Genomic DNA, 17,219 nt, shown 5'->3' with positions numbered 1-17,219 from the left:
AGAACAAAATGAAACAACTTAATCCCTAGAATTGTACCTGAGGGAAGGAAATCTGATTACATTCAATGGCAGATGATGAGGAAGGAGGAAATTCTACAATAAGCCATGATTTCTGCTGGACAAGAAGATAATTTTCCCTCATATAAGTTGTATGGTCCTGGCTTCCCAACTCAGAATGTACTTCCCACACAAACAATACTCATAAATAGGTATCAGAGTTAGGTTCCCCAGGCTAGTTTGCCAAGGCCTAGCTATCCAAAAATGAAACCAACTGCCTCCACTAACTTTCTTAATATTACTATACATATATTTAGTATGTATTTACTTGCATAGTTATTTCCCTAAGGTAGAACATAAATTCATTGAGGACAACTTATTTTATTTTTGTCTTTTCTGGACCACACTTTCCTTACCTGTAAGATGCAGAAGTTGACATAGAATGGTGTGTGTGTGTGTGTGTGTGTGTGTGTGTGTGTGTGTGTGTATAAATTTCAGGAGTTCCCCGGGTCCATTAATGAAATATTCCCCTCCTCTATATTATTACCTGAAAGGTTACAGGGCAGATAAGCAGGTGGACATATAGCCTTGTTTGGATATAGAGAACTTTTGGGGTCTTTTATCCCCGCTAAAGGAATATTCCCCTGCCCTATAGAATTACCTGCAAGGTTACAGGGCAGATAAGCAAGAGGGTGTGTAATCTTTTTTTGTGTGTGTCTGCCTCTGGATATAGTCTTATGATATTACCAAAATAAATAACTAACCTTAAGCAAGGGTAAAGAGTAAACAAGATTAAGGGAGGGTCCTTGTACATTGTGTGCATTCTTTTGGGTGACATAGACCTTCTCTGTTGGGGGACATATAAACTCTGTGAGCCCCTTGCATCTTTGGCTCTGTATGAAATGGTCCTGTAATAAACAGACTATTGATTACACCCCCGTCGTTATTCTCACTGCTCGCTAGCCCACCAACTGTGCTGGCTGCAGTGTGTGTGTGTGTGTGTGTGTGTGTGTGTGTGTGTGTGTGTATGTGTGTGTGTGCATGTGTGTGTGTGTGTGTGTGTGTGTGTGTGTGTGATGGACCTTTGACAGTCTGATCAATCCTATGGGCCTCTTTTTAAAATAAAGTTTTTAAATATATGAAATAAAAATTATCTTGAAATATATTCATTTATATATCTATACAAGTATATGTGTGTATATATAGAATTATATAAAGTTATATAGATATATGTAAATGCTTTATAAGTATTTATTATTATCATCTTATGAGGATAATTCCCTTTGGATTACAACCCATTCATGCCTTCTTAACCCATCAGAATCATTGTCCATATCTGTCTACGCATCCTTCATATTTATCTTGTATAAATTAGTCACAGTGTGGGCAGTGTGGTCTGTTGGCTAGAGGAATGGCCCCAAGCTGGATCCAACTCCTAATTTCAACACACAAAGGCTCTCTCATCCTGTGCAAGGTAACAAACCTCTCAATGGCTCCAAGAAAGTCTCTAAGACTGTTAGTTGCAGAAAATTTTCTGATCTTCACTGAGAATTTCTCACAGGAATTTCTCACTGGAAGCCTCTTATATCAATTAAATGACAAAATAAGAAAAGAAAAAAATTGATTGTAGAGAAAAACTGCTCTCCATACCATTTATTTCTCTAAGAAATGCAGTGCCAATAGATCTACCTCTATTTCTACTAAAGGTCTTTCCTCCAATTCATGTTTCTCCTAAACACTGGTCGGAACAAGGGGGAGCTAATTCTAAATTGAGTAAGCAAGATGACCCCATCTACCACAGTTCCCTGCCTTGACTCCATGACCACATGCAGGCTCAACTACAAAGAGAAAAAATGCACATCAAGTAAGGTTCATGATTTGTGTGTGAGGGAACAGGGAACATTTTTAGATATACCATCTATTAATAATTTGCATATAGCATAGGAACTTATAAAGAAATTCTCAAGGATAAAAAAGTAATTCACAATAAGATTCTGTATTTTGCTTCCATAAAAAACTATCCGGCACAAAATTCAGAGTTCTTATTTCTTAGATTTCTTTCCATTATGGTTATGTATACTGAAGAGTTCAAAGATAAAGCACAAAAGCTTAATGATGAACAAACAAATCTCCTCTACAACTTTTTCTGTTTATTTATTCACTACTAATATGTGCTTATAGTGTTCACAGGATGCCACAGATTGACTGAGTAGGGGATGGGGGTGGAGAGTGGCTAATTGTGTAATGAGAAAAGTGAATTACCAAGCACCAGACAGCCCACACGTGCCACTAGAGCCCTCATCTTGTCAAAGGAGTACGAGGAAGACCACAGACACACTCTGGTGAACTTGCTATATCGGGATTATGGAAAGACAAGAACCAGAGTTACAAGAGATGGGAATAAATGCATGTGCAGAGATTTGCATCATAGGTGGGAGTAACCATATCAATGAGGGTTTGGGGAATAATGGAGTGTTAGAGTATATGGTTCTATAGGAGAGAATATCATCATGGTCAAAAGATGAAGTATATAGTTTTTTTTTCTCTTAATAGCAGAATTTTAGTGTTTTAGTCACTTGATTTTTAAAACAATGAATTACATTGTTAAATAATTAAATATATGAAAATAAGACTTTTTATGCGTGGCGAGTACACTGATTTAATGTAATGTTTCCTTTTCTCCTATGGAGGGATTCTTAGAAAGCTGAGATTGTCTTCTTAGTGGTGTGATTTGAAGGGCATGGGAAGACTTTCAACCAAGACAGCACTTTTTTCTCTGTTCCTTCCCACTACTGGGGATTCACTGACTTATAGATATTGAGATGCTCATAAATCACAGATGAAATCTTAAATTCCCTGGGAATGGTAACACTTATTAATAGACAAAAACATCATTTTGCCATTAAGTTTATCTGGATAATTAATCCATTGCCACTGTGGAAAACAACAGAAAACTAATAGAATTAAATATATCAAATATAACTTCTGACTCCTTACTTCTCAGACATAAAATTGACATAGTTATCCCTTCCCCATCACAGCAGTTAGAGGTGTGACACTCCTCACAATTTGGAAACCCTGTGTAAAAATACTTGGCTCTCTCTTCATACCAGAAAAGAAGTCTGAATTATTATGGCGTTAAAATATAAAATATGTTGATATTATACAATACTATACATATATTTTATTCATCTCTGGGTTTCTAAAAGTTTTCTGTGTCATTTGTGGCTTTCACAAGACTCCCCCCAAATTCCCATTCAATTTCTTATGCTGACTTGAAATATATTCAAATCATAATAGGGAAAGTGGCAATGTGGAAGGGATAACTGTACTTATCTTAATATTACACTTGCTTCAATTTCCTTAATTTTCTTTTTAGTTGAAAAAAATATCCACAAGCATGAATGTGTATAGGACATAATCTCTAAGGCGCCTTCTTGCTCCATATGGAGATACAGCCCAGGTTGGATCATGAAGATTTGTCCCAGGGCACAAATATTGGGAGCTACATTTCCTCCCCATGAAGAGACCAGTTTCCCCCAATCTCTTCCATGATCCTATGAAGAGGGACCCTGGATAACCAGTTCATTTCAGATTGCCACTCCCAGGATCCCACTGCTGTGGTTCCCCTCTCTGAGGACCTGCCTTCCCCTGCAACCCTCTCAGGGACACAACAATTTCTTCAGGGGTGCTGAACCTGTGGCCTTGAGGCCACGTGTGGCCTTCTAGGTTCTTGGGTGCAGCTTTTTTTTTTGGTGAGTTCAAGTTTTAAAGAACAAATTCTTATATTAAGAGGATTATGATTCAGTCAAAGGGCCACACTTGAGGACCTAGAGAGGGCCACATGTAGCCTGGAGGCTTAAGGTTCCCCACCTCTGTGATGGGGCTGAGATGATACAGATATACCCCCCCCCCCGACACACACAGCTGAACCAAGGGTCACAGTATGAAAAAAAATTCCAAGTTATAACTCTGCTCTAAAATTCTACATATCATAAACTTCTAATGCTCACATTCATTTTAATTACTGTGATAAAAAAAACATCTAGGCATCAAAGCTCAAGAAATTTTTCCCACTTTAGATTTATGATAAGCAATTCAGTGAAGACAACTTCTCAAATCAGAGCTCATCAAAATTTACAATCCTAGGCAACCCTGAGAAGGAGAATCCAAGCAAACATATCTTTATGCTGTAATCATATACATATAAAATTATCAAGGGGGTAATATACCCATGAGAAATCACAAATGAATAAGGAAACACTGACTCAGACAGGATTACATGAAATTTTATAAATATCACACTTCATTTCCATAAAAGCCTGTATGTCAAAATGTTTGACTAAAAATGGAAATGTGGTTAAAAAATGTTTTAGTTTTAGTAAATTTAAATTCCTCACCTCCATTTTAAACTTTTAAGCTTTATTCTTCTTTAGCTTAAAGAAAGTGCAATTTCATCAAAATAATGGAAAGATATTCTGATTATTCAATCACAGACAACTGAAGCCCAATCTCATTTTTACTAACCTACATTGGCTGATTGCAAAAGATAACTTCTGTGTTAGATTTCAAAAGGAGTAATTCCAAAGACCATGGTTTCACCCCAAATTTTTGATGCTGAGTTTCTGTAAGGCTAACAACCATCTGAACAGAAAAATTTCATTTTTAAACTTAATGAAATACTGTTTCTAAGATACCTTTTAGATTAACTATAGCTAATCAGTTTATGAAATAGTATCACCTTTCTTATTACAGCATTCTAATTAAAGATTCCTTGTGACAAACCCATCATAGAGAATACACAAACAAAAGGAAGACAATTGCAGTTCTTCATTTCCATCAGAAATAAAGCAGTGGACTTATCCAAGCAGAAAAGCAGCCTTCCTCTACTTTGCCCCACCCCCCAAGTATGTAAACACTATAAAGTCAGTCTCTAATTTCAGACATTGTCAAGCTTCTTAGGATCAAACACCAATCTATAGATAAACAGAAAACAGTAGAAGAACAAATAACTTCTTGCCAATTTGAAGTTATATTTGAAATCTCTGAGCTTTGGCATGAACTTGTTCAAGAAAAAATGTGGGAGTCATGTATAACACATTATATACAAAAGGACATTATTCCCTCTCTTCTTCCATTCTCCCTCATCCTACCCCCCCCAAAAAAAAGAAGAAATCTGATACATAAGTCACAGTAACAAGGCTGTGTGATGACTGAGCAACAGAAAATTGAACTAGATTCTAAGTACAGGATATAGCAAACAACACTAGTATTTCAGGGTGAGAAGCAAAAAGTAGTCCTTCAGAAGAAAGCCAGCCCCAGGGCACCTGCCTTTCTGAATCACTGCCATGCTATGCCCATCACCACAGGAAATGGTGAGAATATACACTTCAACAGCACAGCCTTCCACTATCAGCAGACATCAGTGTAAAGCCAGCAAGCAGAGCATGATTAAAAATAGTAGTATAAAAAGGGAAAGTGGAGGGGAGTAGCCATGGGGGCAGAGGGGCAAAGAATAATTATATGTAGGACTCAAAATTTTTGAAGCTCAGTGGGAACAACAAAGGAGACATGTACTTTTCCAGTCTTTATTTCACAAGTTGAAATTCTCTCATTAGCTCTGTGAATGCAAGTTATTCTATCTAGACTTTCATATTTCATGTCTTGTTGACATTTACTGAAATAAAGTAAATCAAGGTAAGGGAGATTTTTATTAATCTCACAATGGACTAGGGGGGAGGAAAGATTTTTTAAAATTTGTTTTTAATAATTGTGTGTCTAAATTAAATGAAAATTTTAGTACTGAAAGATCTAATTTAAGGAAGAAAATAAAAGGGGGAGGTTTGTTCAGCTTTGATACAGGTTTGCCTCTCTGGCAGACTGATGATTCTGTTTATGCAAATACTTTTGAAATGCAGACAGTAGGTGATTGCTTTTCATTTCACATTCATATAAATCACTTTGACCCTTTTGATAGCACAGCAAAGCCTTTGGCTCAGTGAGCATCTACATTGCTGGACAAAATGAAAATCTTAATAAAGTTTTAACATATACTCAGCCACATATCTTAATTAATGTAAAACATCAGGTAAGGTGTTGAGCTACAGATATAGAGACAGTCACGGTTTTCTCCAAGTCTAATAAATAGTTTACAAAGTTTCACTTTTTTTCATCCTACTCACTTCGTTTCTTTTGTAAGAAAGTGCCTATCAAATACTCATCAGGGACAACAACATGTTTATGGCTGACATTACAAAACAAATCATGTCTAATAAGGCTTTAAGGAAAATTATCTTGCCTAAAAAAAATGCGATCCGAGTTTGATTTAGTTTAAGTGCTTATATCATTTCAACACTCTTCAGTGAGAAAGTGAATACTATTCTAATGAACAAAGTGAACTGCCTGGAACATGATCAATTTCAAATCTCCTTTTCTAAAACTTCACACTTAGCAGTTTTTCATCCTTTTCTTCTTCCCTTTATTAAAAGGTTTTTTTTTAACTTCATTTGAACTTCTTAAGGACTGAAATTCATAAAGCACACTTACTTGAAAAGTATAAAACCGCGTCCCGTTAGGAGGATGCACTTTAGGGGAGCCAGGAACGGTGTTCATATCCGAGAAAATCATTTCTGATCCTCAAGACAGTAAGATCCACAAGGAGCTCCAGATGCAGAGCAGAGCACAAAGCACACAGATAAATCCTCTCATGCATTTAGGGACGCTACAGTATAAAATGAAATCTGCCCCATCCTTCCAGATATTCACGGCAAGAACATTTTGAATCCCTCACTCCTACGTTTCAGAGCTCATCTGGAAGGTCACCAGGCAGCGACCTTTGTAGTTCAACTACTTCTTTGGAACATTCATGGAAAATAAATAAATAAACAGCAAACCCATCACATCTACAGACATAAAATGAGGAGCACGGAAGGAAAGAAAGCTAGAACCAACGATAAATAGAGCTTTTCAGAATCTGGCAATGCTTTGGACCTGCCCATCTGTTCTCAGTGATAATCACCTCCCTCCACCAGTCTAGCAGAGTGATTATGCTAAATATCCTGGTTAACCAATAACATACAGTTTCATTTCAGGCAAGCATGCACAGTGTAATACAGAGGACCTCTTCTGACTAGCCTGAAGCATGAGTCCTAGTATATTTAAAGCAGTGTATAAACAACAAATGATTTGTATCCATTATATTTCTGGACACATCTTGTTCTTTCTGCCTTTGTTTCCTGTTCATTAATGACAAGATCATTGTATTATTTTCCCATTAATGCTATAAAAAACCACATCTTCAAATTCAATATTTATAGTACAAAATAAATCAAGGTAGATTAATGTGTAGGAAATTGTAAAGTTTAGCAATTAAATAACTGTATAAAGTATCTAGGATGTTTTTCAATACAAAATGCATAAACATACACACACGGAGTAAGCTGTGTTTTTCTGAGCTCCACGTGCTGCAAACTTTTTATAAGCTAAGATCATATTTTATTATCTCCCTCTCCTATGCAAATATTCCTCTGTCATTTCCTGTCTGTGTGACCCTGGGCAAGTCATTTCATTTCATTTGATCTCAATATCTTGATTTGCAAAATCAGAGGGTTGTACTAGATACCTTCTCATTCTTCTCAGCTCTAAAATTATGATACTGTGAATTATCAATCATTTAACCTGCCTTTTCTTTTAAAAACATTAGTGCAAATGTTCTTAATCTTTATGTGTGTGTGTGTGTGTGTGTGTGTGTGTGTATGTGTGTGTGTGCAGGACGGACTCTGTTTAGCAGTTTAATGAAGCCTATGATCATCTCAGAATAAGGTTTTTAGGTGCCAATTTATATATTTAATCAAATAACCAAAATGCATAGGATTATAAGACACATCAATGATACCAAAATGTAGTTATTAAAATGTATTAAAAATGTGGAAGGACCCCAACTTAAGAACCACTGATAAGCAGCCTTATAATCACTGTATTGTTTTCACAACACTAACAAAGTATCATTTACTTACAGAAATCAAAACTCTTGAAAGTTTAAAACTTTGTACCTTTTAGGGTCCATGATGTCTCTCTGATATGGGTAGTCTTGCCATCAACACAGATAACAACCCCACCACACCTCATCCTGTCCAAATCTCATTCAGGTTTTCCCATAAGTCTTCCACAGACCCAAGACAAAAACTCTTGCTATTGCTGTTTCAAGAGATTTCTTAGGTATAAGAAAGTTTTCATAAAATCTTAAAATACTATTTTCAGACAAGTGTTCTACACAGCGAGCAATGTTCCAACACCCAAGTTAACCCAGAGTGTATTCAGTCAGTAGGAAAACATTAAAGATCATATTCAAATCACTTGGCACCTTTTAGTGGCAAAAATAAATGTTCCATTTACACATTTTCCAAGGTGGAGACTAAGGGAAGGCAAATTTGGGAGGGAGACAATATTTCCTATAAGAGATTATCCACCCTAGAGAATCAAGGAATGTGAAGTAGTCGAGACTGGTTTGAATCTCATATGTCAAGTGATGCTATCATAAGGTCTTTTAAAAATATACTTTAAAAATTCCACTAGAATTTTACATTGGTAAATACCATAAAGACAATGTCTTCGTTCAGTTAATTAGGGAAATGGGCATGGTATTTACTATATTATTGGGAAAGACAGAAAAGTCCAAGTTCTCTAACATTATGTTTTTCCTCTGAATAAAAAATACTCTGCCCTCTGAGAGAGGAATAGTTGTTTGCCCTCTGATAATAAACCAGCTGATAATAAAGTCACCTCCTAAATGATCTCTTTCCTACTGCATTCTTTTTCAGATTATATTGTCTTTATCATTGATATAAATATTGATCTTGCATCAAAGTTCCAGGAGTCCATTGACTGTGCTATTTTAGTCTCTGAATGAGCAGTCACACATAGGATGTGTGGTTTCATAGGGTAACTAGGTGGTGGAGTGGATAGAGTGCTTGGTCTGGAGTCAGGATTATTGATCTTCCTGAGTTCTAATCTGGACTCAGACACTTACTCGTTGTGTGACCCTGAGCAAGTCACTTAACCCTCTTTGCCTCCGTTGGTAAAATGAAGTGGAGAAGGAAAAATCAAATTAAACCACTCTGGTATTTTTGCCAAGAAAACCTTAATGGGGTCACAAAGAATCAGATACACCTGAGACAACAAAAGTCTCAGGGCTCTGAGAAGTTAGCTTATTTGACTACTCATATAACTAGCTAGCAAAGTCTCAGGGGCAAGTGAAACAAGACAGAGGACCAGACATCACCTCCTATTCTAATAACAACACCAATCTCTCTGAAGTAGGAATTAAATAAAAGAGAGAAAGTAATTTCAGCTATTGTCATTGCCTAGGACAGACATCAAGAACCAAAACAAGGCAATACAAATTAACAGCAGAGGAATGTCAGACAAAAGTTCTAAGTACATGATTTAATTTCATCCCCCTTCCCTAGTATGTCCTTCCATAGGTCATTATTGTTTCTTGAATGGAAGTTAAGTAACCTTGTTCTTTGCTATAACTGTATAATACCCTCGCACTCCATTGTTTTCCCAATCCTTCATCCCCCTCCCCACTCTTTTAATAGTCAACTAGCATTCAGTTAAATAAATGGAATGCCACTCAAAGCATGTGCACAATTGTCTTTATTTGGCCAAACAGACTGAGGACTATTAGACACATCAACAATGTAGACACAATTTTTTTAACTTGCTAATTTCAGAGTCTCCTTGGCCACCTTTTGTCCCCACATAATTGCCAGGTTTTCATAAATCTAATCAAACCTTTCAAAATGGAAAACTCTCTAGACCATATTTTCTCAGTGTTTCTGAGAAGAAGCTACTCATCTGGTCCACAGACAGTTGGTTAACATAGGTAAGCCACTTCTCTGAGGAGTTGTGTACAAAATAAGAAGGCAGAATGTAGAGTAATTGATTTGGGAAGGGAGGGTTCTTTATCACAAAACAAAGACCTCCTAGTAGGCAAAAAATCGGGGTTCAAATTCTGCCTCTGACATTTATCAATTTACCTCATGACATTTACATCAGGGGCAACTTATTGAAGCTCTCTGAGATCCAGTTTCCTCATTTCTGGAAGGGGGATAAGGAAAGTTTTAGTAACTCCTTGACAGGATTGTTGGGAGACCCAGATGACACATGATGCATGTAAAGAACTCTGCAATCACTATAAATGGTGTGCATATTTTGTGTACATACATGCATGTGTGTGCATGCATGCATGTATACATGTGTGCATACTGTGCACATGTGTGGGTATGTGTGTGTCTGTATGTATGAGTGTTAGCAGGGCAGAGTGGATAGAAATCCAGCCTTGGAAGAGAAACTATTTTCAAAATCTACCTCTAAGGCTGTGTAAATCTATTCACTGTAATGTCTAAGATAACACATTTCTTTTCTTTTCTTTTTTTTTTCCTGAGGGGGGAAGGCAAGGAAATTGGGATTAAGTGACTTGCCCAAGGTCATATAGCTAGTTAAATGTCAAGTGTCTGAGGTCAAATTTGAACCCACGTCCTCCTGATGTCAGGACCTGTGCTCTATTCACTGTGCCACCTCTCAGCCTCTAAGATAATACATCTCAAAGAAGGTACCGACCTTGACTAGTAAAGTGAATTGCCTAATCCCTACAGAGGAAATCATAGGTCTAGTCCTGATAGCTATTTTTTTAAATTTAGCTAGAATCTGCCCCTTACTCTGAATGAACAAAAACTCTAAACAATATTTTAAAAACCTCATCTTGCTTCCTTGATTTTGCCAATAAGAAACAAATCTACATCCAAACAAACAGCAGCTAGCACATTTCCTGATGGCAGAGACAGTTTCATTTTTGCTTTTGTGATCCCCAGAACGAAGAGAGCAAGGACTTAATTTGGGGCAGCTAAATGGTACAGGGGATACAGCACCAGGCCAAGAGTCAGGAAGACTCATCTCCCTGAATTCAAATCTGGCCTCGCACAATAACTAGCTGTGTGACCTTGGATAAGTCACTTAACACTGTTGACCTCAGTTCAAATATGACCTCACACATTTATAAGCTGTGTGACCTTGGATAAGTCACTTTACCCTGTTGGTCTCAGTTTCCTCATCTGTAAAAATAAGCTGGAGAAGAAAATGGCAAACCAGGAGTTAAGGTATCAGAAAAGATAACTTATTTGTCCAGAATAGGAGTTCTCAATGTGGGACACCAGATCTATGAATGTCCACAACATGACCACAAAAAGTGTACTATCAAAAAGCTGATGAGTGGGAAAATAGGTTGCATTCTACCCTCCCTGGGGAGAGATTTCTTCCCTTATCTCTCACACAATCACCCAACCTCCTTCACTTACAATAGCAAACATTATCTCATTTCTTGCCCAGATGTGTACGCTCCCAAATTCTATTTCTCCACCAGACCCGACCCTTCAGAGCAGTTAGAAAGTGTTCTGGACTAAACATCAGAAGTTGCTTGAGAAAAATGCAAAACCCTTTCACCCAACCTCCCAGTGTAACCACACTTATACCTAGATTGCATCATATATTGGGCAAGAAGGAGAAGACACACCATGTGCAAGAACAGTGGCTGAGTCTGTTTTGACTCTTATTGTTTTTATTTTTATTTTCTTATCTCTTACACTTCTCTACGTAAACAGCCAAAAATCCTAGTTCATGTATTTATAGCCTCCTGGACTAGTGAGATAGAATTCTAATTTATCTTCCTGATCTGTGTTGAGTTTTCCCCCACTACCACACCACATTTACTAGCAACATGACCAAAGGCAAGCACTTGACCTTCCTGGGCACCAGATGCCTTTCTCATTTGGGATACTATTATCTATTACACATACCAAAGAATGTTCTTGTAAGAATCAAAGGTGATCGAATATACTGATCATTTTGTACTTTTAAAGTGCTTTCTTTATAAAGACCTGATTTTGTTATCTTCATCATTGAGAAAAGTTAAGTGACTTGCCCAGGTCACAGAGCCACTAGATTTCTGACACAAGAGTTTAACTCTGGTCTTCTAGCTCCAGGTCCAATACTCAATTCACCACATCAAGTCAATACTTGGAATTATCTTAAGAGTAAGGACTATATTTCACTTTAACTTTGTATCTCTCTCCAAAACTAGGATGCAGCATTGCTTGCACACTAGATCCTTGATAAATGTTTGGTGAAATCTCCTTTGTAAGTACTTTAACTCATCAAGGAATCTTTAGACTATGACGCATAGGACATACTCCAGATGTGGCCCCATCACAGCAAAGTCCTACAGGACAATCAGTCTCCTAGCTCTAGACATGATATCTCTATTAACATAGCACAAGATGGTATTAGTTTCTTTGGCACTTCACAGGATACTGACTCATAATGAGTTAACTATTCAAATTTTTAACTTAAATTGCTTTCTAGCTATGTCCACCCACATTTTGCACTTGTACAAATTTTATACTTTTAAATTTTGGCCAACATTTTGAGATGGCAATAAAACAAAAAGCAAGCAGCTTCATGAGCTTATATATTTGAAATTAGTTTCTAACTTACTGCCTATTTCAAAAGATTAACACATCCTGTTCCCAGCTGCAAAGTACTACCCAAAAGCCATTACTTAAACTTTTCCCTTTCTTTTCACAGACTCTCATGCCATTTTTCCAGCTCTGAATCTTTTGTCCTGACATGATCAGCAGAGATGCAAAATGTAGCTATAATGTATTCCTCCCCCATGCTCACCTCTGCTTTTAAAAATCCAACCTCCAATTCGAAATTATTTGTCTTTGCTGTTATCTTAACTAATACATTGCATCTCTTATGTACTCATAATTTATTTCACACCATGTTATAAGAGGCTTATGTGTCACATCATAAAGACTAGAAACATGGTGTATTCAGTAAAGTACTAAACTTGGAGTTGGGAAAAGACAAATTCAAATTTCAACGACCTCCCTCCTGCTACATGGCCATGGGCTAAATACATAACTTCTTCAGAACTCAGTTTTCCCATATGTACAATCATAATAATGAAAGACCTAAGTACCTATCTTACTTATCTTGTTTAGGTACAATCTACAAGAGAAGTTATTTTGCTTAAATATGCATATTTGTTACAAAGAATTTGTCTTTCTTTTCCCATTGAGGTTAGAAAGAGAAAAAGAATAGATTTCTCTTAATGAAAAAAAAGAGGTAGGAGTGGCTACAGATATGGAATGCTACATGCACTTTTAAACAAAGTCATCACATGGTTAATTTTATTTAGTATTTTTACTGTGTTACATGTGACCTTTCAAGGAGTAGGAGTACTCAATCAATTCTTGTAACATAGGAAGAAAACATATGTAAGTTTCAAAACCTTAAAAGGTAAGGTGATTTTCTTTTATTTCAAGCAATGTCTACAATTTTTCATAGGAGTTGGGATACCCATTTGAATCATTTCATATAAAAGATAACCAAATGCCTCTTGAAATTTATTTTTAACAACAGAATCCAAATGAATACATAGATTCAGAGAATCTTAATATCAAACTCTTGAAATCTTATATAAAGGAATGGAAATAAAGTAGAAAAAAATCCAAGTTGCAGCTAAAAATGGAAGAAATATTCTGAAGCTTAAAATTTGTTTGTCATAGAACGCATTTTTCAGAAAGCATCTGATGTACTATACCAAAACTATCTAAAATCAATGTTATCCTATAGGAAATGCAAAGAAAGAGGAGAGACAGCAGAGGAGGTAAGTGAGGTAAGAAAGGAAGGAAGAAGCGGGGAGAGAGAGAGAGGGAGAAAGTGGGAGGGAAGGTGGGAGGGAGAGGAAGAGAGAGATATTCTTAAGTATTGTTTCACAATTGTTTAAAAACAAGGGTTCTTAATAGACATCACAAAATTCTATATATCCTTCCACCATCATTCTAAAAAGAACCCCACAAAACTATAGTATACATATAGTCTGAAGAAAGGGAGATAATCAATCAGTATAGTTACATATAGGCATTAAATTAGAATTTTCCCCATAGCAATGCTATTTAGTAAAGAATGGATATTTAGATCTTTTTTAAAGAGAAGCCAATAATATTTGACATTTATATAGTATATGATAATGTAATACTCTTTATGCAAGTTATGCCTTTTACTTTTCATAACACTGTGACTTAAACACGGCATGTTTTATTATCTCACCTTGTTGTTGTTCAGTCATTTCAATTATGGCTGACTCTTTGTGACCCCATGTGGGATTTTTTTGGTAACGATACTGGAGTGGTTTGCCATTTCCTTCTCAAGCTCATTTTGCATATGAGGAACTGAGGTGAACAGGGTTAAGTGACCTGTCCAGAGTCACACAGCTAGTAACTGTCTGAGGCCAGAATTGAACTCAGGAAGATTAGTCTTCCTGACTTCAGGCCTGACACTCTGTCCACTGTGCCACCAAGTCACACCTTACGGATAAGGAAATTGAGACTCAGAGTAGAAGTGAAAAGCTCAAAGTCACAGAGCTAAGATGTGAAGTCACTTTCCCCCCACTATATAATGAAAGACTTTTTCACTATATAATGAAAAAGGGAGAGAAGTAATAATGGAACAAGAAGTTCCATTATGGACCTTATTGGCAGTAGGTTGTCTAATACTCAACAAAACAAAGAAGAAAAACAGCATGGTAGAGTGTGGAGAAATAGGTACATCTGGCTTAACTAAAAACTCAGTCAGGTTGAAAGAAGACAGTGAGTCCCACTCATGGAATCTGCACATGGAGACTAATTAATTGCTTATTGTTAGGTGTTTTGGGGAAAGGAATGAATAACCAGCAAATGCAGTAAAACGATCTCCATGTTAACTGCTACATTCTATGATTTCCTTTTTTTCTTTTTCTTTTTTTTGACAGTGTTTTCCACTTTTCTTTTTGGTAACAAACTCCCCAAATGGTTTCAGCTTTCTGTTCATATTTGGGTGAATAAGGATTAAGTAAATTAACTAGGAGAAACTGAATTGGAACCTCTCATTAAATATCCCTCTCAAAAGAGGTTTACTACAGGAATGGAATTTGAGAATCCCAGGAGGCAAGCAGAGACTGTTAAGCATTAGGAGACCCCAGCTTGCTTCTAGATAAATAAAATGCTTTATTGCTAAAGATCAACAACAACTTTATGTAACTAAATGGCTATTACCTATATATTGTGTTTTTGCTTTATCAAGGGAATAACTGCTAAGTGGCCAAACACCAAACGAGACCATCTTTATATTTCCTCAAACCCAATACCTTCTACTTTGCATAATGGAAACCAGACTGAAACACTGAGGATCTTAAATATTCAGAGATTAAAAAAACAAATCAGAAAGTTGAATTTATTGCTTTGCTATATATCAAAAAAGTCTTTATTTAGTGCCTACTGTTTGCTAGGTACTGAGCTAAAGTCTTTTCCTAAGGAGTTTCTATTTTATCACTGTAATTATTAGGGAAACTAATCAAACCAAAAAAAAAAAATACACACACACACACACACACACATATATAGTATAGCTCTTAAGACAAACATATAAAATAACATTAAAATTAAGGACAATTCAGTTTATGACTAATATATAAGTTCTTGTTCCTTTTAGATTCTCTCACACAATAGCTTATACTAAACAACTCATTCTTGGCCATCGAGCCTTACAGAGGAAAATAAATAAATCAGACTCCCCTCTTCCCCTCCATGCTGACAGTCATACGAAAAATATTTTTCTTTCTCCTTTTACCCTCATTCAGTGGTTCCCCTCCTCCCCCTATTTTTTCAAACTATTTCCTTGTTCATAGATTTATCTGTTCTCGTATAATGTTAGCTGGAGGCATCTAGGTGCCTTAGGCAAGGTTTGAAAATTGTGCCCCCTAGATTATACCGTCCAAAGGAGTTTACAACAATACGTTTAACTTGACTGCAGAATATAGAATTTGTGACTTTGTGGCAACAAATGCCAATGTATTAAAAAACAAAAATACATGCTTAAAAAATTTTTTTTGCTTACTTACCTGCTAGGGTTGCCTAAATTACTTAAACTTTTATACTGGTCCAAGGAATAGCTTCAGGATATATCAGATCATAAATATGATCAAAGACCAATGCCACTGAAAATCCTGGAATTTTTAAAATTCTAGTTACACTTTTTTTTGCCCTGAGGAATTTCCCTATCAACCATAATAAAATCCTTTTTGTTTCTGCATTTTATCCATGAAGAAAATACATAGGTAAAAGTTTTACTTATAACAGAATTCTGTTACCTCTTAAATGAAATGCTAACAAAAACACCACATAAAAACAATTTTCCATTCATTTATCATGATGTAGATAAATGCAATAAGTACCTTTTTTTGCAATGAGTTCATTCCAAAAACACAGTAACACAGAAAAAGAAAAGAGGGTTTTTTTTGGGGTGGGGGGGAGGGAGGATCAAGACATCACCACAAATGCAATTATAAAGTTTTAAATTAGATTTAATGTTGTTTATCTAGTTTCACCTTGTGCTGAACATTTTGTCACATTTTAGAGGAAAGGAATGAAATGGATCAGAGAAAGGATCACAAGTAATGGCACATTGACACTGACCTCTGCTAATCTCACTGTTGTACCCCATAATCAGTATTACTTAAATTTTTCCCAGTTCCAGGATATGAAATGAAGTCCCCTTTGTCTGAAACTATAATTTTTATGAATATTGAGAGGCCGGGCTGAGGAAACTCTCTCTAACAATGCAGATCAGCTAATACTCTGCAGCTTTTAGTCTTAGAGAGTTGACTGGGATACAGGATCACACAACTAGTATGTGTGAGATAGGATTTGATATCAGGTCTTCCTCACTGTGAGGAAGGTTTTTTTATTCAATACAGCATGACAAAAAGAAATAGATAAAAAAAAAAACACTTGAGAGTTTAAAGGTTGATGCTATATATTTAAACTTGATAGACAAAAATAGGGTCATTTATGGGAAAATCACAAAGTAGACATTAATTTGTCTTCTGGACGATCTTATTTTTTATTAATTTTCTCTGCTACTTGTCTCCTTATGTCCTTCCCCCTCACCTCCCCCACACACATCCTAGCCATGGAAGGGGAAAGAGATGTACTTTGGGGAGAAAAAAAAGATAGACTATGACCATTTTCCATTCTTTTACAGTAATGTCTCTTGAAACCGACAACTGAATTCTTGTTGTAGAATCACAGAATAAAAGTTGGAAGAGACTTTCAAAGCCA

General features: G+C 36.3%; 1 protein-coding gene across 3 annotated transcripts in view; it reads right to left on the bottom strand.

Annotated features, from left to right (window-relative positions):
• PPFIA2 (PTPRF interacting protein alpha 2) overlaps nucleotides 1-17,219 on the bottom strand; it is a 737,051-nt gene that overhangs the window by 478,580 nt on the left and 241,252 nt on the right. The window contains exon 1 of one of the 3 annotated variants that reach the window (XM_069094787.1): nucleotides 6,544-7,070. The exons of the other annotated variants lie outside the window; for them this stretch is intronic. Within the exon in view, the coding sequence (XP_068950888.1) occupies nucleotides 6,544-6,624 (81 nt within the window). The 5' untranslated portion in view covers nucleotides 6,625-7,070. Of the gene's footprint in view, nucleotides 1-6,543; nucleotides 7,071-17,219 lie in introns of those variants that run through there. 3 annotated transcript variants of the gene reach the window in all.

This window comes from Petaurus breviceps, unplaced genomic scaffold, assembly GCF_028583685.1.
Source record: "Petaurus breviceps papuanus isolate PSGF00001 unplaced genomic scaffold, PetGlider_PUasm1.0 221, whole genome shotgun sequence".
In the NCBI taxonomy this organism is placed as follows: domain Eukaryota; kingdom Metazoa; phylum Chordata; class Mammalia; order Diprotodontia; family Petauridae; genus Petaurus; species Petaurus breviceps.
Note: the sequence above shows the minus strand (reverse complement) of the source record. Positions and strands in the feature narration are given on the sequence as shown.